At 45.9% G+C, this 22,975-nt stretch overlaps 3 protein-coding genes across 3 annotated transcripts; 2 read left to right on the top strand and 1 right to left on the bottom strand.

The window, feature by feature from the left end:
• The first annotated feature begins 13 nt into the window (after positions 1-13).
• On the top strand, positions 14-4,530 carry LOC113746159 (murinoglobulin-2-like). The gene is made up of 10 exons (XM_027280859.1): positions 14-121; positions 480-642; positions 723-910; positions 1,154-1,366; positions 3,256-3,380; positions 3,659-3,749; positions 3,840-3,908; positions 3,992-4,097; positions 4,248-4,289; positions 4,443-4,530. The coding sequence occupies exons 1-10, from the start codon at positions 110-112 to the stop codon at positions 4,445-4,447; spliced, it is 1,014 nt and encodes a 337-aa protein (XP_027136660.1). The 5' UTR covers positions 14-109; the 3' UTR covers positions 4,448-4,530.
• A 1,207-nt stretch (positions 4,531-5,737) lies between these two features.
• LOC113746034 (uncharacterized) lies at positions 5,738-9,859 on the bottom strand. The gene is made up of 2 exons (XM_027280273.1): positions 9,208-9,859; positions 5,738-8,923 (listed from the first exon to the last, which is right to left on the bottom strand). Exons 1-2 carry the CDS (start codon positions 9,857-9,859, stop codon positions 6,414-6,416), a joined length of 3,162 nt encoding a protein of 1,053 aa, XP_027136074.1. The 3' UTR covers positions 5,738-6,413.
• Positions 9,860-15,929: 6,070 nt separating this feature from the next.
• On the top strand, positions 15,930-18,572 carry LOC113746112 (alpha-2-macroglobulin-like). Its single transcript, XM_027280619.1, has 8 exons — positions 15,930-16,045; positions 16,205-16,385; positions 16,629-16,785; positions 17,384-17,436; positions 17,617-17,637; positions 17,941-18,106; positions 18,193-18,277; positions 18,395-18,572. The coding sequence occupies exons 1-8, from the start codon at positions 15,960-15,962 to the stop codon at positions 18,555-18,557; spliced, it is 912 nt and encodes a 303-aa protein (XP_027136420.1). The 5' UTR covers positions 15,930-15,959; the 3' UTR covers positions 18,558-18,572.
• The last annotated feature ends 4,403 nt before the right edge of the window (positions 18,573-22,975 follow it).

Genomic DNA, 22,975 nt, shown 5'->3' with positions numbered 1-22,975 from the left:
GGTGTTGGAGGTACAGTGATGATCATGTCTGTATGATGCTTCCTCGCTACAGGGTGGTGTGTCCGATGAAGTGACTCTCAGTGCTTACATCACTGCTGCCTTCTTGGAGATGAATGTGTCTGTAAGTTTGACTCCTTGCAGTACAAATAGCTCATGCTTTCTGAACTGTAAACTGCTTTTTACACAGACGGTAAGAACAAAAAGGTACATTATTGTTCTGCCCTGATTCCTCTTTTATTCTTTTCTCTCCCAGTTTGCAGATATTGATATTACTTTAGTTTAATCATTTAATCTATATCACATATCAGGTTTAAATATCAAAGTCATTGTATTGTAAACAAACAGACATTTTATAATTGTAGTACAGCACATTTACTTCAAGATGGTGGTGAAAATAGTTAAAGCCACAAAAAGTAAAAATCCACAACAGCCTTTTAACTATGTAATTTAGGGCATTGTGTTCTATTAATCTGTTATAGGCTCCAGTGGTGAAGAAGAGCCTGTCTTGCCTCAAAGAGTCCATCAGTGACCTCAGCAACACCTACACCACAGCTCTGATGGCGTACGTCTTTACCCTGGCAGGAGACATGGAGACCCGTGCTCATCTTCTGCAGCACCTAGACACAGTTTCAATAAGCCAAGGTGGGTCATCCTCAGAGGAAGTCACTCTGGCTTCATGACTGTGAATGTAGCTTACTTTGTGCCCGCTGGCCTGTTTGTAGGAGGTTTGCTTCACTGGTCTCAGACAGCAACAGAAACATCAGCCTTTCTGTCTGTGGAGATCAGCTCCTATGTGATGTTGGCCAAACTCAGTGCCTCTCCTACTACTGAAGACCTGGGCTACGCAACCCGCATCGTCAGATGGCTCACAGGACAGCAGAACTATTATGGAGGCTTCTCCTCCACACAGGTACAGCCCAAACAGCGTAAAGCTGGACAATATTCTTCTTTAATTTTGGTGATTTAACCAAATCAAGAAGAGCTGTGGTGTTATAGCCTATTAACTACAAATCAAATACACAGTATACTGCCCTGTGTTTAAATGAAATTGTCTTTTGTCAGACATATCTTACATATGAAAGCATTTGTAAACAAAAGTAAAAGTTTCCATTTGTATCAATTCAAGGATATTAAGTTATTTGATGTGTTGTAGGATACAGTGGTGGCTCTTCAGGCTCTGGCTCTCTACTCCACTCTGGTGTTCAGTCCGAAGGGTTCCAGCACAGTGACAGTCCAGTCTCCTAGTAGCCAGCTGACATTTGATGTAAATCAGAACAACAAACTGCTCTACCAGGAGGAGCTGCTGAAGGATGTGACAGGAAAACACAGCCTGGAGGTGAAGGGTACCGCATGTGCTTCAGTGCAGGTCAGTAGTCACTGCATCTCTTCCTGTTTCTATATAATACTCATACTATCAGGCCTAGGACTCAGTGATAGGACTCGGACGCAGAGTTAGGGTAAAGCTGACCAAAAGCTTTATTTTGTTGCAAAAGGAGAACTTTCAACAGAAGGCGCCTCGGAAAAGAGGGTTGGCTGCGAAAACTACAACTGAAAATCCTACCATCTTAAAGGGGGAAAATAAAAACACTTAAACAAAAAACGCCTCCGGGGAGGGAAAAAACTACAATCAGGAATAGGGATGTAAACAGTTAATCGATTAATCGGTTAATCGCCGAAAAAAATTTAATCGATTAAATTAAATTAATCAGGTTAACTGAATCTAGGGCCATTTTCCACAGAAGTTTTTTTCAGTGAGATTTCATGGTGTCGCCAGTTGAGGGCGCCATAGCTTAATCTAGGCCACAGCGAACGTACCTGAACGTAACGCGGCGACAGACCCGGAGTGAAGTATGGAGCATTTCAAACTAAGTAATGATGACAAAGACGCTCAGTGTAAACTCTGCGGTGCTACGTTTAAGTTCAGCAGCTCTACAAGTTCACTAAGATACCACCTTCAAAACCTGCATGCAGCCGTGTTGACGCGCTAGCAATTAGCATTAGCCACTAAGAATTGAATACATGCTAATTGCTAACATGCTAATGCTAATTGCTAGCGGGTCATCGCTATCTGCTCATCGCTATCTGCTCCTGTGTGTAAATAAACATGCTCAGCACACTCGTCACTCTCAACATTTCTGCGGGAAATTGTTTAATAGAGGCCCTTCAATTTAACTGTCACCTTCCTCAGGGATGATTGAAGCTGTGTTCAGTACTACATGTTACTGTAAGTAGTAGTAATCTTACTGTGACCTTTCTCAGAACAAGGGAGATTATAAGTGCTGCTGCTAATGTTTCAAGTTTTTCATCTAAGTACTTTACCAGATAATTATATAGGCTTAATATTGTGTAGGCTAAGCCCATATTGTTTAGCTTTAAAAAATATTTTATGTTGCTTAATGTTTCACATGCAACAGGTGAGCCAGTGCACAATTTTTTTTTTTTATGTATTTCAATTTTCTGTGCAGAATTTATTTTGGTTAAATGCCATATCTGTACCATATCCCCACTGGTACAATAAAAAATTAGTTGAGGAATATAACATGCATTTTTTAATTCAGTATATAAGCAATATTTTGCTTTATGTTAAAAGACACCGTGAGAAATATATGTTCTTATGAAAAAAGACGCTTATTAATTAACTGTTAATCGACCGATAAGGTCAATCAACTAACGATTAATGAATGAATCGATAATTTCCATCCCTAATCAGGAACAAAAACAATCTCCTACTAAGAGGGAAGTGACTTGAATGACCTAAAACCAATCTATGAAGGTAGAAAAACAAAACACCTACTAAAGGGACTCGACTATGAAAAACTAAACTCACTAACTTCGATGGCTATGAAAATAGAACAGCGAAGGACCAACAAAAAAACCCTCTAACAGTGACAAAGATACTCGGACTGTGACTAGACAAAATGACGAGTGGCTGTTGACTATGGACAAGACACAGTGGCACAGGACAAAGGGAGATGCAGACTATAAGCACACATTGAGGTAATGGGGAACAGGTGGACACTATCAGGAATCAGGGAAGACAATCAGACTGAGGCACATGAGGAAGGGCAAATGACCTGGAACGAGAGGAGAGTTACCTTTCAAAATAAAACAGGAAATGACGAGACATGGAGACAGAACAAAAAACCCAGCTTGACTTCACCACGGTGTGACAGACAGAAGGCAGCTCTGCCTTGTGAATAAGTACTACTATTACTTTTATCAACATTAAACCTTCCTTGTGTACCTCTTTCCCAGATTTCTCTTCACTATAACATCCCAACTCCGACTGAGGTCACAAGCTTCAGTGTGAAGGTCAAACCAGAGGCCAACTGCACTAACACATCTCACAGACCCAAACTCTCTCTGAAGATGCAGTCCGTGTAAGTAATCATCAGCAACTAGATCCATGTTACAGCAATGACAGAAGAATACGGAAAATCTGAACAAATGATACTTTGTATCAACCAGCCTGGACTTAGTCACTTTCTGTGGATGGGAAATGTTTTCAACTTTGCAGTAAATACTCAGCTCAAACATATCTTCACTGTAGACAAAGTCTTTCTGATGGCTCATATTAAAAAGTGTCTCTCCATTTCTCCAACCAGTAGAACTACAAAGAACGCGTGAGTAACATCACATTTCTATGGTTGAATTTCAGATATAGTGGGAAGGAGACCAGCACAAACATGGTGATCCTGGACATCAAAATGCTCTCTGGATTTGTCCCAGACCCAGAGTCTTTAAAGAGGGTGAGTTATTACAGTAACTTAATCCTAAATGGAAATGGAATATTTTCCCTCTGTTGTTGAACGACCCAGCTGATTCTTGATTCTTCACAGCTCAAAGGTGACCTGCTGGTGGATCGCGTTGAACAAAAGGAAGATCATGTCCTCGTGTACCTACGGGAGGTGAGAGGAATTCACATTGAGGAACATCAGATGATGCTCTCTTGGTTTCTTACTGATCACTTCATCTGTTTTTCTTCCAACAGTTACCAAAGGACATACCCATCAACCACAGCTTAGAGCTCATACAGGAGCTCCCAGTGCAGAACCTGAAGCCAGCCGTGGTCAAGATCTATGACTACTACCAGACAAGTAAGACACACTGACAAACTGCTCCTTAGTAGAGCTGTACAAGAAACTGACAGTGATCATAATTGTAATTCCAAGTGCTACGTGTTTTTAATGTGTTAGACTGTTAAACACATACTTACTCTTCTTCTATCGCTCTGTTTTTCCTCTCAGGTGACCAGGCTGAGACAGAATACAGTTTCCCTTGTGTTGCAGGTAACAATCTATGAAAAGTACTACCTTTCTTACAAAAGTCTTTAATGGCTGAAACACCTAAAACATTTAACCCCAGTCACAAAAAGTTTTTCAGAATCGCTGGCATGTAGAAAATTACAAATTACACAAACAGCTCTTTTCTTTGTTTTGCAGCTTGAAGAGCGATGAGTGTTCTGTCCTTACGTCGTTACTGATTCCAGTATATTTTAAAATGATTTTTAATAAAGACACTTGTATGTAACTTGTGTATTTCCATGTCTCTTTCTGTAAACATGCACCAACAGTTCACACTTTAAATGAAAATCATGCAGAATAAAATGAGGTGTCCCACTTCAAACTGGTCTTAGGTTCAATTCTGTTTTTCCACTGATCACTGCTGATCACTGTTCTCTCCTCTGTATTTATCTTTTATCTGCTATAAGGTTTATATGACTTTCTGATATCAGATACACATTTTTGATACTAGTAGTAGTAGTAGCAGTTACTAAGATACAAGCAGGGCCGGTCTTAGCTATGGGCAATATGGGCGCAAATATGGCCAGGACCGGCGCTGGATACAAGTAGAAGAGGATGAACAATAAATAGTATTTTCTTTCTGCTATGGTATTGAACCTGACTGCAGAAGATGGTTAGTTACCCAGAACTATCTCAGAAATTGGTGTTCAAAAAGTGTCACATCCAGTCCCTGCTCCACCTGCTCCAGTCTCCCAGTTTCCCGCTTTATGTTTGTCACGCCCTAATCACCTGTGTATTTCACTAACAAGGACCACGCCCGTACGGATGGAGTTTGAACATGTTTATTACAAGTGACGATCGGGAAGCGTGGGTGGGATGCTGGGGGAGGGTTTAGGGAAAGAAAGGGTTAGAGGGTTCGAGGGATGAAGGGATGGGGGTCGGAGGATGAGGGATGTTAGGGCGGGGGATGAAGGGATGGGGGTCGGAGGATGAGGGATGAAGGGAGGGAGGAAGGGGTGAGGGGAGGAAAGGCGAGGAGGATGAGTGATGGAGGGGAGGAGGGATGAGGCGGGACCATCGGCGGAGTGGTCCTGAGGTTGGCCGGAGGGATCCTGGAAGGAACCTGGGGGATGGAGACTCTGGGTGGGGGAACCGTCTCTCTGCGACTCTAGGATTCGAGCCCCAAGAGAAAACTTCATGTGGAGAGAAGCGCGTGTGCATTTCGAAGGTCATTCAGGTCGTTGCGAACGTAGGCTAGGTACGCGGTCGAGGCCCAGCGGCCGAGTATTTTGGTGATGTTGTCGGGTATGCCCCGTCTGGAAGCTGTGGAGGCTGCCCCGATGCGGAAAGAGTGCCCTGAGAACGGCTCCGGGGGAATGCCGGATCGAAGCAGGATCTGGCGGAAGTGGTGGTGGAACCAGGAGCGCGTGGCTACTCTGCCGGTCTCTGAAACGAACAGAGGGTCTTGGGGGGAAGCTTGGCTGGCTAGGCGGGAGTTTATGTAATTGAGAATGGGTTCGTATGGGCTCAAGGGTGAATTCAGTCGAAAGAGGTAGACTGGTTGAGGTTGCCCGGACTGGTTGGTTTTACTGCGTTTGAGGAAGTATATTAGGGTATCGGAGGAGAGGACGGAGATGTCGGATAATGACGCATGGCGTGATGGATCGTAGAGCGGGGTGGAAGCTGCGAACTCGGAGCAGCGTAAGAAGCCGAAGAATGCCAGGAGGAACATGGATTCTAGGACTTTGTCTGTGCTTATGGATGAGTAGCCTTTGCGGAGGGTTATGAGGCAGCGGGCTAGGAGATCGGAAGTGAGGGGGAGTCGCTTCGGCGTAGGGCGCGGTTCGGCTTTGCGAAGGCCTTTGAGGAGCATGTTAATGTGGGCGTGAGCCAAGGCGGGGCACGGAGACCCCGAAGATATTTTAATGAGGAAGTTAATTCCACTGAGGTAAGATTGTATGGTGGACGATTTGATTTTTTGGATTGAATGGGCGAATGTGATGAAATTGGTGAAGGTGAGGACGTCTAGTGTAGGGAATGGGAGGTTATGTGAGGCGTGGAAAGCTTTGAAGCAATTCCAGCCGGTTAGGTACGAGGAGAGGGTTCGAGGAGAGACGCTGTTGAGGATGGAGTCTTGTGACGCGGTGACCAGGTGTTCCAGCTGCGGAGTCAGTTGAAGATGGTGGCTGAATACGGTGGGATCGGAGTTGGAAGGGGATCGGAATCTGGAGCCAAGAGTTTGAATTTCTGGAGAGAGAAGCAGGAGAGAGAGTCAGCGATGGCGTTTTTGTGGCCTGGAATGTGCGATGCTCGGATGATGAATTGGTGTTGTGCGGAAACCAGTGTGAGCCTACGGATGAACTGCATGATGTCGAGGGAGTGGGACCGGCCTTTGTTTATGATGTCTACTGCGGCGCTGTTGTCGGAGTATATGGCGATGGTTTTCTTGGACCATTCGTGGCCCCAAAGAATAGCTGCTACGATAACGGGGTATATTTCGTGAATAGTGGAGGAATGGGGGAGGGGTGGGAATTCATGAGGCCAAGCGGCTGCAAACCATTTGCCGCTGTAGAAGCCGCCAAAGCCTGCGGAGGGCGCTGCGTCGGTGAAGAGCTGGATGTCCTCTGGCTTAGTGACGTGGTCGTCGTAGAAGAAAGATATTCCGTTCCATGAAGAGAGGAAGTGGTGCCAGAGTTTGAGCTCCATTTTGCTTGCTTCATTGAGCGTGATGTGGTCGTGGAGATTTGGGGTGGATGTGGCTATTGAGAGGAGGTGTGAAAGGAAGGATCGACCTTGGGGGATTATGCGGATGGCGTAGTTGAGGTGGCCTAACAGTGAGAGAAGTTGCCGTTTGGTGCATCTGTGGGCCAGGAGGAAGTTGGAGATCCGTAGGGAGGTGCGGTGGATTTTCTCGATGGGCAGGGACGCTTGCAGGGAGATTGAATCGAGGGTGATGCCGAGAAATTCGAGGGACGTGCTGGGTCCCTCTGTCTTTTCGGCTGAGAGGGGGACGCCGAGGTCGGTGAAGACTGAAACCATGGTGGTGAGACCGTGTGACGGGGGGAGAGAAGGTGGTGTGACGGTGAGGAAGTCATCTAAGAGGTGGATGACGTATGGGAGTTTGTGGTTGTTGATTAAGATCCAGCAAAGTGCTTCGGATAGGGAGTCGAATATTTTCGGGCTGCTCTTGCAGCCGAAGGTTAAGCGGACTGCAAAATAAAATGCTCCCTTCCAGAGGACACCGAAGAGGTGCCAGTAATCTGGATGGATGGGGAGGACTTTAAAGGCGCTTGTGATATCTGCTTTGGCTAGCCAAGCTCCTCGACCTGCGGCGCGGATGAGGGAGATGGCATGGTTGATGGTGGAGTACTGCATGGAAAAATCTGGGCTGGGGATGAGGCTGTTGATGCTAGGGACGGTGGAGCCGTGTGGGGATGATAGGTCGATGATAAGTCTCTTCTTACCGGAGTATTTACGGGTGGCTATGCCGATGGGGCTGATTCTGAAGGATGGGAACGGAGGGCTGGAGAAAGGACCGATCATGAAGGTTTCTGTGACTTCCTTGGCCAGAAGTCTGTCTACCGTGTCGGGGTCTGATATGGCGGATTGTAGGTTGTGGCATGAGAAGGAGGAATCTGGCGTGACATACAAACCTGGGTGAAAGCCGTGGGTGAACCCCTGGATGAGGTAATTGACGAACTGGCGGTCTGGGTGGTTTATTAAGGCAGAGGAGAGGGCGTGAATGTTAATTGGAGTATTGAGATACTTACATGGACCGTGCTTAGTGGGGTTGTGGGGGCAGGTGACTCTGGCGTGGGCTCCGCCGCAAAAGGAGCAAGTGTGGAGGAAACGACAACTGGACGTGCTGCACCCCAGGTCGTTGAAGTTATTGCAGAGCATTCTGCCCCCCTGATAGAGGATGGGTCTGCCTCTCTTGTCGACTCCTTTGGGGGCGGGGCCGAGGGAGGCTGGCAGTGGGGTGGCTGGTTTAGGGGTGATGGAGGGAGGGGGGGCTGCGGGGGGAAGATTGCGGGAAACTGCCTGGTTGCGTTTCTGTGGGGCTGATGAGTGGGGTAGCTGTGTGGTGATGGAGCAGGTGGTGGCCGGATGTGATGGTGCGCCGCACTGATCGCAGTGGAGGGATGGACGTGCTGCGAAGGTGCGGCAGTAAAGCTCTATGTCCAGGGTGCCCCAGTGAGTGCCCTGGTTGAATTGGTGGAGGCGCTCGGCTGCTTGGGATGCGAACAGGATGTGGTACGAATAGAAACCGTTGCCGCCGAACCGCAAGGCTAGGTCGATAATGAGGGACAGGTAGTCGTCCAGCTCTGACCTGCGGTCGGGGAAGGCTGAGCAGATCACGTCGCGGTACAGGGAGAAGGCAAGGGTGAATTCGGGAGCTGTGAGCTCTTTGGAGTGGGTGGTTAGTGGTTGTTTCAGTTGGAAGGTGCCCAGGGCTGTTTGCAGTTCCCTGGGGATGTGGGGGTTATGAGTGGATGGGTGAATGAGTTGGGCTAGGTCGACGTAGTTACCGGAAAGAATCTGCTGTCTGAGGGCGGATGACACCGGGGATGGTCTTGGAGACGCCGTGGGGCGTGCTGGAGGTGTGGCTGTGGCAAGAGAGTGGTTGGAAGGCAGGGGGGGATAGAGAGGGAGGGGGCAGGAGCCTGCTGGAGGGGGAGCTGTGGAGAGAGGGGGGGCATTCAAGGTGGGAACAGAAATACTGGCGACATGAGGGTTATGGGGAGGGGGGGGGTAAGGGTAAGGGAAGGGAGGGGGGAAAGGAGGAGCAGGATGAAAAAAGGGGGTTTGACTGGACGTGCCGCCGTGGGTCGCTGTGGAGGCTGCGGCGGTCTGGATGGGTGCCGGCGGGGCTGCTGTAGCTGTGGAGGGAGGAATAGAAAGGCTAGGGTTGAAAGAAGAGGGAGGGATGATGGGATGATGGGATGATGGGATGCGTGTGCACGGGAAAAGAGTGAAGCTTGGGGGACAGTAGAGGAGGAGTGGGAGGCGGGAACCGAGAGAGTGCGGTTCGATACGACCTGGCCCTGTGTAAGGGCTGGATGGGAGGGGCGAGCCGAAGACGGCGGCGTGACGTCATCGTCGTGGCGACGGCGACCCGGAAGTGGTGTTCGGCTCGTGGAGTTGTGGAGGAAATGCCGAAGACGGCGGAAAAGTGTGGCCTTCCTGTCGGAGTAGTGGAAAGGGATGTTATGGTGAGTGAGAGACCGTTTCAGGCTGGCGACTGTCCAGTCGGCGATGCCTCTGGCTGGAGGGCGCACGGCGTGTTGCCCGGGTGAAGTCGCCTCGGGGCGGCTCCGCCGGTCGCTGGCGCGTCTGGATCGGGTTGGAGAGGAGCGTCTGGAGTCGCCGGTGTCTGACGGGCGACGGAGACGGGTTCTCCCCCTGGGCCTGTGAGGTGGAGAAGGCCCGATGGCATTGGAGCTGTCCGAGATGGATGATCTCAGACGCCGGCGGATCTGGACGACGGAGCGCGGCCGTGGTGGCTGCCCGGCGGGGATTACCGGCGACGGAGATGTTTCGGGCACCTCGGGAGTATTGGATATCTCGTCGAGCAGGTCGCTGTCGGATGCATTGAGGGCGAGTGTTTCGTCCATGATGCGGTTGTGACAGAGGCGTCGAAGAAGGAGCGGGAGGAAGAGGGGGTGCTTAAGTACACGGAGAACGGAAATTGAATGAGTACGAGGCGTGGCCCTAATTCCCGAACCCGGTTTATAAAACCCCGTTTAATCCCTTTGTTTCCCCTTCCCCAGTGCCAGATTTTCAGTGTACCATGTGTCCTACTTTCCAGCGTTTCCCTAGTGTGCTTTTCGGTTTTGACCTTTGCCTGTTTTTTGGCCCTGCCTTTGCCTTACTCCTTTGGATTGTTTGCCTGCCTTATCTGACTGATCTCCCGTGTACCAAACCTTGGATTGTAATTAAAGACTGGTTACCTCCCCTATCTGCCTCCCGAGTCCTGCAGTTGAGTCCTGAGTCCTGGGGGCAGCGGACAGACTGATGGGGGCGCATCCAGGGGCGCACGGGCGGTCATGAGGGCGGGGGGATAAAACAGGATAATACTGTCAATAGTATCAACCAACATTTTGTTCAAGACCTCAACACATTCTTCAGTTGGCTGCAGAGTTCCGCTCCATACTCTCCGGTGGTCTCGGCTGCTCCAGCTGTCCCCCTGGCTCGACACGATCGATTCTCTGGGGAGGTGGGCAAGTGTCGATCATTTCTGATCCAGTGTGGCCTTCACTTCGAGCTACACGCCGGGAGTCTCCCCTCCGAGCATGTGAGGGTGGCCTTCATCATCACTCATCTGTCTGGCAGAGCGGAGGCCTGGGCCACAGCAGAATCGGCACGGGACTCTCCCATCTGCTACTCTCTGAGTGGATTCACGGACTCTCTGAGCAAGATCTTTGACTCCACCGCTCTCAGTCGTGAGGCAGCTCAGGCGCTGATTTCGCTATGGCAGGGCAGACGGTGTGTAGCGGACTATGCCATTGAGTTTGGCACACTAGCGGCTGACAGCGGGTGGAACTCGGCGTCGCTGTTCTGCGCTTTCTTTCATGACCTTCTTCCCCCGCTTGATCTTCCTGCCGACCTGGACTCGCTTATCGCCCTCGCCATTTGCACCGACAACCGGCTGATAGAGAAGGGGAGGGATAGCGGCCAGCGTGCAGTGGTCCCTCCCGGGCAGAGAGGGCAGACGACGCCGGTCCTGGGTCACTCGCCCCAGTGCTGCAGTGCCACCGTCAGCTGCAGAGGGGCCCATGCAGCTGGGTCGAGCTCGACTCTCTCAGGTGGAACGACAGCGACGCCTACGGGAGGGCAGGTGCATCTACTGAGAGTCGGGACATTTTCTCATTTCCTGTCCAGTAAAAGACAGGGCTCACCAAGTGAGGAGAGCACTGGTGAGTCAAACCACGTCTTCCAGCGATCTCTCCCGACCTCTCCTGTTTACCAAACTTGTCACATCCGAGCAGAGGGCTGTTTGGGCCTTGAGATTGTTCCCCTGTCCAAGCCTCTGGAGGCCACCGCATTCGATGGTCGCCTTCTGTGCCTTTCTCTCCCAGAAACTTTCCCCAGCAGAGAGGAATTATGATGTGGGTGATCAGGAATTGTTGGCCGTGAAGGTGGCTTTGGAGGAGTGGCAGCATGTGGCTGGAGGGAGCTGAGCAGCCGTTTCTGGTGTGGACCAATCATAAAAATCTGGAGTACATCAGAGCAGTGAAGCACCTCATCTCCAGGCAAGCCAGGTGGGCGCTCTTCTTCAATAGATTCAACTTCACCTTATCGTACCGCCCCGGTTTCTATGAACATCAAACCCGACGCCCTTTCCAGAATGTAGATCCTGACCCCAGCCCTAAGAATCCCTCCACAATTCTCCCTTCTTCCTGTGTGGTAGGAGCGGTCACATGGGCTATCCACCAAATCGTACAGATACCAGCCGCCATTGTTCCCAGAGTTTGAGGTGGAGGTAGGGGTACCATCTGCCCAGGTTCTCATTCGTAGCTGCAAGAAAATCTGGGCTGGGGCCATATATTGCTCCGTAGCGCTGCTCGGAACAAGAGAGCTGCAGATCATCGTTGATCATCGTATTTTTTAACATATTTTACTTTACTTTTACCAAAAGCAGTTTTGGTCTCCACACCTAATTTGAATCTTGTGTTTCTTGTGTGAGTGTGAAGTTTCTCCTACTTTCCAGCGTTCTTTCTAATAAGTTTTTGGATTCCGGTTTTTGTATCCTGACTGTTTTTGACTCTGTCTTTACCTCAGCCCTTTTGGATTTTTTGCCTGAATGACTGACTGGATTTTGTGCACTCAACCTCTGCCTGTCATTAAAGACTGTTTACGACTTTTTACTGCGTCCCGAGTGCTGCATTTGAGTCCTTTCTCAGTGCTGTGTAACACTACAATCTGGCCAGCTATGGACTCAGCAGACTCTGATCCCATGCACGCTGCTGTCCGGGCTCAGGGCACCCAGATTCACCAGCAGGAGCAACAGCTCTCCATTGTTAGTGAGGTGGGCAGTGTTCTTGTTTTTTTTTTGTGTGTGTTCTCTGGTGTTTTGTATCTGTGAGTATCCATCCCTGTTCTGTGTTCTTTTGGTTCCTGTGTTTTTTTGCCTTTGTGGATTTTTGCCTGTTAGTGTTTTTTCCTGGTTTTCCAGCCATTATTGAAGCAAGTTTTTGTTTAATTCCTGCGTCTGGGTTCATACCTGCACTTCCCCACTCACCACCCTACGTGACAGTACAGTTTACCCACAATGGATGCCACCTAAGCAAGAGATCTATGACTGTGGCTATCTCTGTCACCTTTTGCTGTTTCACATCTGATGGATATGGTGGCGAAAAATCAATTTACCTCTTTCAATTCCTAGGTGCTTCCTCGAGCTGTCTTTGTGTTAATACAATCGGAGAAATAAAAATTTCTTTGGAAGGTACCTATCTGTCATCGGATTTGTCATCAATATTGACACCCTGATGCTGATGATTCCTGAGCTGCTCCAAGTCCAGCGGTATGTCTGCACCTACCAGTTCAGCCAAGATCAATTGGAGCTTCTCTTTAATTTAATCAGAGCATCAGGTTGATTCACAGAGCATCAGGTTGGTTCACATTTTACAGCCTTTAAAAAACAATACGGGGGCGGCATTTAGCTCAGTTTGTAGAGCAGCCAACCCATGTTCGAAGGCTCAGTCCTTGCTGTGGAAGCCCAGGGTTCGAATCTGACCTGTGGCTCCTTCTTGCATGTCATTCCCCATCTCTCTTCCCCCACATTTCCTGTCACTCTTCAGCTGTCTGTATCAAAAATAAAGCTTGAAAAGGCCAAAATAATCTTAAAAAATAAAATAAAAAATAAGAAAATATCTTTGTAATTGTAGTGTGTGAGTGTGTGTTGTTTTTATTCCTTAAGGGGGCTGGAACAACAATCCCTCTGCTGACCAGTTCCAGGGCATCTTCCAGCGTCTGATGGTCTGGTGTGGTGTCCCAACAAGTGGGCTAGACAACGTGATGGCCCAGGAGGACACAGTGTCTCTGTCTACTGTCGAGATGTCCTCTGCCAAAACTACAGAAGAACTCCCTCCCCCGTCTGTTAACTTTGCAGCCCTCGTGTGTGACCACAGCTACCTTCCTATGCACTTTGGTGGTCTTGTGGACAATGCTCTGGTCTACATTGCAGGGTTTGTGGATAGTCAGGTTCTAAAAAAAGATTTCTTGCGACATGTGCTGTGCCAACCAGACGACGTACCCTTTTCACATGATCAGAAGGCACAGTCAAGGTGGGGAGAGCAACAGAGCAGTTGATTTGCCAGGTCCACTCAGGGCAAGCTCCTTAAAGCAGGGGTGTCAAACTCATTGTCACAGAGGGCCACATTAGCCTAATAGTTGCCCTCAAAGGGCCAGATGTAACTGTAAAACAGTATGAATGTAGCGTACAATAAATTAAAATGTCATTAAATAACTGTCTCTGTATTTATTATTTATTAAATATCCAAATATTACATATACATTTGCATAGATGTAAAAAAAAAAAGAAATCATCTGCTAGCATAACATAAATCTTTTAAAAGTCTTTGTCAAGTTAAGAAACCCATATTACTTACATCAATCAACGAATAAACTATTCAAATAAAGAAAAATCAATCATCAAACAAAAGTTATGACATTAACTTTGTTCTAAACTTGTGGTACTACCAACAATTGTCGCAATAAAAATATATTGCCTGAAAATATTTCTCAATATAGCTTGTTGGGAAATCGCTATACTGATGTGGAAACACTGCGACCAAGTGGCGCGAAGCCATCATTTCGCGGGTAACATAATCGACATGCATTATGGGAAATGTAGTTTAAGGTCAATGCACGCTTTGCACACAGCATAGACTTGTTTTAAGACAATCATACAACTTTTAACCTCTTGCCACATAAAATGATGTGGCGGGCCACATTTGGCCCACGGGCCTTGAGTTTGACATATGTGTCCTAAGGTGTCAGTGGTCGTGCATGTGGTGTGTGGAGATTGGCACAGATTGTGTTTTTGCATGCTGGAGACACACAATTTGGCATTGACAACCACCATTCTTACCTACTGAAACTAGTGGTGTCTGTGTTACTCAAAATTAGGCTGTACCACATTGTAAAACTTAACTCACTCAAATACCAGAGTGTCAGCACAAGAAAGAAACTGTGCAAAACAGTTTTCTTTCCGGGTTTTTAGCTCCAATTCATAAAAGGCTTGTAAATACTCTTCTGAATAGTTTTCTGGGGGGAATGTTTTTGTTCTTTCCTTGAATATTTCAAAGTTCTGCCACTCAACCCTCTGGTAATTCAAAGAACCTGTTTAGTTTGAATATTTGGAATCAATCAAATCACTTTATTCATAGAGATGATGATACCCATCGAGGGTGGTGGGAGTTTAGGAGCTGGACAGCCACGAGGAACAAAGTTCTCCTCTGTGTCCTGCAGCATGCAAGAAAGTCTGAGTCCTCAGAGGAGCCACTCAAAAATGTCTGTCTGTCTGTCTGTTCGTCTGACATTTGACAAACAAACCTTGTGAAAATTGCTTGACAACTGAGCAATTTATGATGACTTTTATTGTGTAGAAACACCATTCCTCCCTCTATAGTTGTAATGCACTGCAGGAGCGAGTGGCCCTGCGAGTGGCAGCAGCAGTCAATGCGCGTCTATGTATATATGTCTATGCCAGCAGGTACCAAACAGCTGATTCTTCTTCTTTTATCTAATGGCGGACAGCAATGAGCATTACCGCCTACTGTGCTGGAGAGTGGGCTGAAGTTGCCTAATTCCACTAGTGGACGCAGCCTGATTAATCTGCACTATTTTTCTTAATCATGTTATTTTCTCTATAAATAGTTAATTAAAATGAACGTGTTAATTTGACAGCCCTATATTCAACATTGTTGTCCTCAAAGGTGTGTCTCTTGCCTCTGTCCTTGAGGACAGCAATGCACAAATATTGGCCAGATGTGTGAGTGTTGCAGTTGAGTGTGTTGGAAACCTGTCATCATTATTTCAGGAAGACCACACAGTCCACATGTATGTTTGCTAGAAAATGGTGTACTCAGAATAATCACTGTTTAAAACAAACATCCCACACAGTTTAAAGGTCACTGTTGCAGAACTCAGAGGTCACAGAAGCCTCTCCAACAGACAGACCACTTTCCTACTGGAACAGAGCTACAGGCCATCTGGATTTAAATCCATTCATTAACTTATTTAGGATTTTAACAGCAGAGTTGAGTTGTATTTTCAGATGTTATAAAAGCCCAGTCAGGATTACAGCAACACTGTTGTGAATTACATGTGGCACCAGGGGAAAGGATTTTCATCTAGTGCCAAAGTTTGGTTTACCTTTATTATTTAAACCCTAAGAAACACCTCTTGAAGTGTTAACATCAATCTCAAAACTTTTACCGAATTAGTCTGGACAAATCTCAATGAAGACACAAAACATGGAATAAAATAAATGAAATTGTAGATTTGACAATAATTTCACAGTTTAATTTAAATTCTGATTCATGCCAACCATCTGAATGTCAGGATTTGCCTTTGTCTACGCTGTAAATGATTGACTTAAAGGATACCCAGAAATGATGAGTATATTTGTGTCATATGGGTGAAAGGACAAAAGATTAGTAGCAGAGTTTATTTAACAGCTGCTGACTCTGAGGCTCATCTCAGTCAGTCATGGGTCGTCCTGGGATCCACATGTGGACATGGACACTTTGTGTCTTCTTGAGTTGGATGTCTGTGGGTCAAGCAGTGGCAGGACCGTAAGTTTTTACCTGTGCTGTCTAACAGAATAATAATAATGTGTGTCGGTGCATTTACATGACTTTGTAATGACTTTATGATGCATTAACTTCTAGGTTAAAGTTTCTTCCATTTTAGATCCAGTGAGGTGTCTGCTGTGTGTCTGTGTTTGTCTGTAGGCAGTACATGGTAGCCATTCCTGCGATTCTTGAAGCTGGAGCTGAGACCAAATTCTGTGCAAGTCTCCTGCAGCCCAAGGAGACATTGGTCATGACTGTCACTTTGATGTCTCAAGATGAGAACACAACCCTCCTCCAGGAGACGTCCAGTGAAGAGTTTCACACCTGTGTTCCATTTAAGGTCAGTTTTGGACTTTGATTAATTTTCTCATTTCCATCAGCATTCTCTGGAAATGTGTGTACAACATTTCCTCAGCTGGGGAATCTTAATAGGAGCTTAATGGGACACATTTTTAAACACAAAATATAAATCCAGTTACAATAGTATAAGTCGACAAATGGTTTTGTAATGCAGCATTTATTTGTTTATTTTAGGTTATATTAATGGTTCTCTTGGTGTCTACAAACAATCTTTCTGTCACAGGTTCCTTTAGTGCAGAAGGAAGTGGTGCAGAAGTTTGAAGTGGACGTACGAGGCGATACATTTCACTCAACAGAAGTCAGGAGAGTCATGATCAGAGTCTATAAACCAATGACATTCATCCAAACTGATAAACCAATCTACCTACCTGGACAAACAGGTAACCTTCAAATATGGCACCATATGTAGACAGGTTTCCCCTTTACAAAACATTTGTGGACATCTATATGTACTAGAAACCGGTAAAATTACTGTTTATAGATAAATATGTATCTTTGCTTTCTAAAAATGTTTTTTTTGCTAAATGCTTCACATGTATAGATACATGTCAGCTCTGAATAACTAACATGACACATGATATTTCAGTAAGCTGGCAGTTGTAAAGCTAGCTTAGACTGCACAAATTTAGCTCTTCCAGGTAGTAAGATATAAATTGTGCATGTCTCAGAACAGACAGTACAAATGAAAAGCCCAATGATGCATTATTCTAGACAAAAGTCTTTCAAAATAAGAGTCCCTTCAAAATAAAAGACTTTGTAAAACTCTCTCATTAACAGACACAAGTACACACATGCTGACAGCTACTGATGTATGGGTGCCACAGGGCCAGAGTCAGGCACATTCAAAATTTCTTTAGAAATGTTCTAGTGTATTATTCTAACCTTATCTAATGTAACAGTTGATAGCAATGATGTCATTTGTTAGTCGACTGTTTAACAGTGAAAGCTTCATGAAAACCTTTCTCACATTTCTCTCAGTGCACTTCAGAGTCATCACAATGGACACAAAGTTCAGACCTGTCAATCAGCTGGTGAGTGTTTGGACTGTCTTTTAGATCTCATTTAGAGGTGTCCTGAGCTGATCCTAAAGATAGGTCTGATTTAATGGATCACAAAATTAACAACAGCAACAGCTGTTAAATTTGTGAGTAACCTGTAAAAAGAAAACTCAGAAACTAACTTACAAATTGCACTTCTTCTTTTTTTTGCAGTACGATATCATTGAAATTGAGGTAAGGTGATATCGATGTAAATTCAGCAAATTAACCTTGTGACACACAGAGTCTAATCCTTCTGTGAGGTCAACATTTTAGTGTAACCTCAAGACTAAACTTACCCCAATATAATAATGTTAACTGACTGTGATTTCAAGATTTCACAATCATTTGTACAGGTTTAATTTATTGATTTATTTTACAAAATTAAAAACACGTTTAAAAAATGATGTATTTGAATGTATGGAATGTATTTCTGTTTGGCATGCACATGTTCTCTCTCATATTTCTGTCATAATTTGATTTCACTTCATTTAACAGGATTCTGCCCAAAACAGGATTGGACAGTGGTTGAATGAAACATCCAATGGTAAAATATTGCAGCTGTCTTACTCCTTGAACTCTGAGGCCCGTGAGGGAAGCTACCAGGTTATTGTGTCGATTGGTGAAGTTAAACTGTATCATAGCTTCAAGGTGGAGAAATATGGTAAATTATGGTTAATTTTTGATACCATCCATTTCAATCCACTGTCTGAATGAAGCAAGAATGCTAACAATCATTTTTGTCCCCAGTTTTGCCCAAATTTGATGTAAAAATAAATTCAGCTGATGAAGCATTTATTGAGCAGGAAGAAATCAAAGCTGAAGTATGTGCAAAGTACGTAAAAGACCTTTCTCATTGACTCATTACGCTCTAAGTCACCTAAAATAGGTCCAGTTTGGTGAGTGAATGTCTCCTTTTCAACAACACGATGTTCTATGTCCATCTAATAAGGTATACATACGGACAGTCTGTGCCTGGCACTGTTGAAGTCGAGGTGTGCAGACCTCTTCAGTATCGATATAATCCAATTAGGGTCACACCTGACAATCCAGAGGGAGGTCCTGAGATCACTGCCCCATGCGTCAAGGAGACAAAGCAGGTACAGTTGTCCTAGTAACAGCGTAATCTGAAATCATATAAATATAAAAGTAGACCTGTGTGAATACACTATGTATATATTGTGTTAACTAATACTGAAATACTGGAGCTAAACTGTTTAATCATGTTGTTTGGGTAAAATGTAATCATGCTTTTGTTTTAACAACCATTCAAGACTGTGGTCCACATCTTATTTTACATAATGGATGAAGGTTCACCTCATTTGAACACTTCCTTTACAAGATAAGAGCTATATTAAATTCACTCTTCACACATACTGTGTGCCCACATATAACCAAAGATCACTCAGATGTGATCGGTCAATGCTACTCGGCTTTCGATGTCAGAATGTTGTCCCTCACCTACAGATTCTGCATTCATATAAATTTTCAGTTTAGAAAGTCTAGTAAAGTAAATAGAGCAGGGTTGTAGACAGGGTTGGCCCTCAGCTTCAAGTGGCCCTGAACATGTGCATGCATACAACAACAATGAATAAGCATTAAATTTCTTACTTTGACAAACAGAAACATTATGTGAACAGATAGTTCGCAGACTTTGAATCCTGCAGGATAATTTAATCCAGAAAACAAATAAAGTAGGAAATCAGCCTAGAAACAGAAAAAAGGGAACAAGTTCTTATCTGAACTATTTTGTTTGGATTAGTTTGATTTTTACTATCTCAGAGGTGCTGCGGTCACATGTTAACTGAATATTTACTGATGACTATAAAGACAGTTCAACTTCTGACAGTTTCAGCTAAATGAAATATTATCCAGAGGTCCTGTATGATCAATGAGGGAGAAGCTTTGAGGCTTCATTTTTATTTGACTTTAGATTTGTCACGTACAATTCTATTTATAAAAATATAGAATTATATTTAGGAACACATCAGAGGGGAGTGCCAGAAGAGCTGCTGAATGAAGCTGTTTACACAAATATACTACAGAGAAAGTCAACCAACCTGTTCTTGTTCCCAGCTCGTCAAATCCAACACTTTGTCACACCCTTCAGTGTCTCATACAGACGCACAAGGAGCAAGGTTTATATGAGACGCACTGAGCTTTCAATGGACTCCAATGTAAACATGTCCAGAGCAGTAAGAGACACTAGTAATAAGAGATGGACAGGACACAGACAGCAGAGAGACAGACCAGCAGCACCATGCAGCATTTCAGACGATCAGGAGGAAAGCGACAAATATGAATCTGCAGGTTAATGGACATGTGGCGTGAGAGCATGTGAAAAGGTTAATTGCACGAGTCTCACTATGTACTACTACTATTATGTGAGAGTCGGCAGCTCCCGAACAAGTCTATCAATGTAACACTGTACAAAGTGAGGAGCGAGCAACTTATGGACCTAAGCAATCGCAACCAATAAATTTGAATAAAATTGTAAATGAAAGATGAAGGTGCCATGCATTCCGTGAAAAATGAATATCAAATATTCTGATGTGGGTTTAAAGTTTCTCATGTAACTTATTTATTGTCCCTGCTGTTGATCTAATCGTCAAAACTCTATCATGCTGAATCATGTTTTCAGAAGTTTCACGGATTTCCCAAAGACATTGTGTCAGGACCGGGGGCCCCCGTTCAATCTCCAGGTTCTGGCGGGATTTCTGTTGCTTCATCGGAGCCAAACAAAAACCAGCCTGACCTCGGGTATCACCCGGAGGCCAACGGCCAGACCGAACGCCTCAATCAACAACTGGAAAACGGCCTCCGGTGGTTGTTCTCTCAGAATCCCTCGACATGGAGCAACACCTGGTCTGGTCGAGGTATGCCCACAACCTTACTGCCCACCTCGGCCACAGGTCTTTCACGTTCAAATGTGTATTTGGTTACATCCTCTGTATTCGCAGACATACGGAGCGGGAGGATGTCTGTGCCCTCCGCCCATGCCATGGTTCGCCGTGCCACCGCATCTGGGCAGCCGCCAAGAGGTTTTAATTCGCCCAGGGGACTGGGTCAAAGAAGACTGCAGACCGCAAGCGGCGACCCGCCCCAGCTTACCAGCCATGACAGAGAGTGTGGCTTCCGCCCAAGGATCTCACCTCTTAACGTGCTTCCAAGACGCTGGCACCGCGGTTCGTGGGTCCGTTCCGATCCACCAAGCTCATCGGCCCTGCAGCCGTTCGCCTTCGCTTGCCCCGATCCCTCAGTGTTCCCCGACCTTTCCACGTTAGCCGGATTCAAGCCCGCCACGGAGCGTCCGATGGTCCCAGCCGCCGCCCCTCCGCCGCCCCCAGAAGTGATAGACGGCGGGTCCGGTATAAACAGGTCAACAGGTTACTGGCATCGCAACCGGGTGCCGAGGTAAACAGATCTGGTGGACTTGGTAGGATATGGAATCCTGAGTGACCGAAGCATGGGATCCCGTCTCGTCATACCTAGACTTACACCTCCAGTCACAGGACTTTCACAGGGACCACCCCTGGAACCAGCCGGGGCCGCAACATAGTCGGCCCTGCGGGGGGGGGGGATGGTTTCACTAAACCGACTCACACACAAACAAACCGCGGTGAGGTCAAGTTGGGTGTATTTGTCATGCTTGTGTCATTTTCCTGTTTTATTTTGAAAAGATAACTCTCCTCGTCGTTTCAGGTCACTGGCCTTCCCGTGTGTCCACCGGGTCTGATTCTTATTCCCCGCCCGATTGTCTCCACCTGGTGCCCCAATTACCTTGTTATATATTGTCCTGCGTTCTCCCCTGTCTTGTGCCAAAGTGGTTCGTTCCTTCATACGTACACCAAGCACTTTTTTCCATCGCCCTAGTCACAGCGTCATTAGCTCAGTGTTGGTCTTGTTGTTTTCTCCTCGTCATGAGTGATTTCATGTTGTACTTCTTAGTCTAGCTTATTGGTTTCTTTGTATCTGCCTTGAGTTGAGTGTTTTTTCAGTGCCTCGTTTGGAGCGCCTTATTAATGTTCATAGCACTTTTTGTTTTTCCTCGTTGAGGTTGTTTTTGTTTTGATTTTGTTTCTTATTTGAGATTTCAGTGTTTTTTTTGTTCTGCTTGAGTGATTTTTGTTTTCGTGTTCTTTACTGGGCCCTTTTCATAGCCGCACTCAGATGCGGATTGTTTTTCGTCCTGTAATAAAAACATAGCCTTTCTGCCTAACTCTGATTCTGAGCCCATTTGAGTCCCCGGCCGACGAAAGAGAGTTTCCGAGGACAGAGAGAGGGAGCACGCAGGGCAGATCCTTCACTTCATGTACTCAGGAGTTGTATGTTTTATTTCCGTCTGTCAAAGTTCTCCTGTGTACAAGACAGAGAACAACATCAAGAAGAGATCAGTGATAACAACAAAAATGTTATGTAATGGATAATCATATTGAGCGACAGAGTGCCACAAAAGTGCTAAGGTTAAATTCAGTTAATGTTCCCACCTGCAACTAAGGAATGTTTCTATCACCATTCAACTGCCCTCCTAATTGTCTGTGCCACATGCACCTGCCAAACCATACGACCTTTGTGTACAGAGCAGTCCAGTTTTGGGTCTTTGCAGCTCAGTTCCCTCCAGAAGCCTGGGAGAGGGTAAAAAAATGTGGAATGGCAGAAAATGCTGGGTTAAAAAAGACTCTACTTTTTCCTTGTCAATCTTATACCAACTTTACGTGACCCAGTATCGTGTGTTGCCACAAGTCAAACGACCTCTGTCTGTGCACCGAACAGTCGTCATGTCACAATGAAGCTGGGAGCGGCCACAGCTTCAGCGGTCACAGACACATTTCACCCTCCTAAAAAAGGTCAAACCAACAACGTGAAATGACATAGTGATGGAAAGTCTGGCGTGTGCAAAAGAGAACAACAGTTCCTCCCCAGCATGGCATCCTTCAACAATCTCACACCAGAGTGTGAATAAAGCTCGATGCTCACCAGACTGGTGAGGCTGTCCAAGCTGAGGGATCTGCGCTCATGGTGCCACACAGACAGGAGGTGTAACTGGTCCCAGAGAGGGGTGTGAGGTGTAATCTAAGGAGGGTGCTGGGCAGTCACAGTTGCATTGCTGGAATGGAGATACAGAGCAGCTTTAGCAGCTCACTCAAAACCAACCCAAACTTAATTCCTTTGTCCAAATCCATGAGTTTAGATTTATTGGTGTGGAGGAAACATGTTAAAAAGGAGATCATCAAGAAAATATGAAGGAACTATTCGGAGTGAATCATCTGTGTTATCTTATTCTTGTTTCCAAACATAAAGACGGTCTTCAAGTTTTTAACAACTGGCTGGACAGTAAGAGGACAGGTCCTGTCTGTGGTATTTCAGGTGGTAAACAAATTGTTCATGCATAATAATGCAAAAGAAGATTTTGTCATCCAGTCCCCTGCTCCACCCTACTCCGGTCTCCAGTTTCCCCCGCGTTATGTTTGTCACGCCCTAATCACACATGTGGTTTTAATCCCTTTTTTCCATTCCCCAGTGCCAATGTCAC

This window comes from Larimichthys crocea, chromosome VII (genome assembly GCF_000972845.2).
Source record: "Larimichthys crocea isolate SSNF chromosome VII, L_crocea_2.0, whole genome shotgun sequence".
In the NCBI taxonomy this organism is placed as follows: Eukaryota; Metazoa; Chordata; class Actinopteri; family Sciaenidae; genus Larimichthys; species Larimichthys crocea.
This window is presented reverse-complemented; position numbering and strand designations above follow the sequence as displayed.

What these genes read in the sequence shown, in the direction of transcription:
- LOC113746159 (XM_027280859.1), top strand. An exon ending in ACCCAGAGTCTTTAAAGAGG is followed by an intron (nt 3,750 to 3,839) that starts GTGAGTTATTAC and finishes GATTCTTCACAG; the next exon opens with CTCAAAGGTGACCTGCTGGT. An exon ending in CTATGACTACTACCAGACAA is followed by an intron (nt 4,098 to 4,247) that starts GTAAGACACACT and finishes TTTTCCTCTCAG; the next exon opens with GTGACCAGGCTGAGACAGAA.
- LOC113746034 (XM_027280273.1), bottom strand. Translation starts at nt 9,859, where the DNA reads ATGGACGAAACACTCGCCCTCAATGCATCCGACAGCGACCTGCTCGAC. An exon ending in CCAAGCTTCACTCTTTTCCC is followed by an intron (nt 8,924 to 9,207) that starts GTGCACACGCAT and finishes CTCTCTCCACAG; the next exon opens with CTCCCCCTCCAGCAGGCTCC.
- LOC113746112 (XM_027280619.1), top strand. Translation starts at nt 15,960, where the DNA reads ATGGGTCGTCCTGGGATCCACATGTGGACATGGACACTTTGTGTCTTC. An exon ending in TCAGACCTGTCAATCAGCTG is followed by an intron (nt 17,437 to 17,616) that starts GTGAGTGTTTGG and finishes TTTTTTTTGCAG; the next exon opens with TACGATATCATTGAAATTGA. An exon ending in ACGATATCATTGAAATTGAG is followed by an intron (nt 17,638 to 17,940) that starts GTAAGGTGATAT and finishes TTCATTTAACAG; the next exon opens with GATTCTGCCCAAAACAGGAT.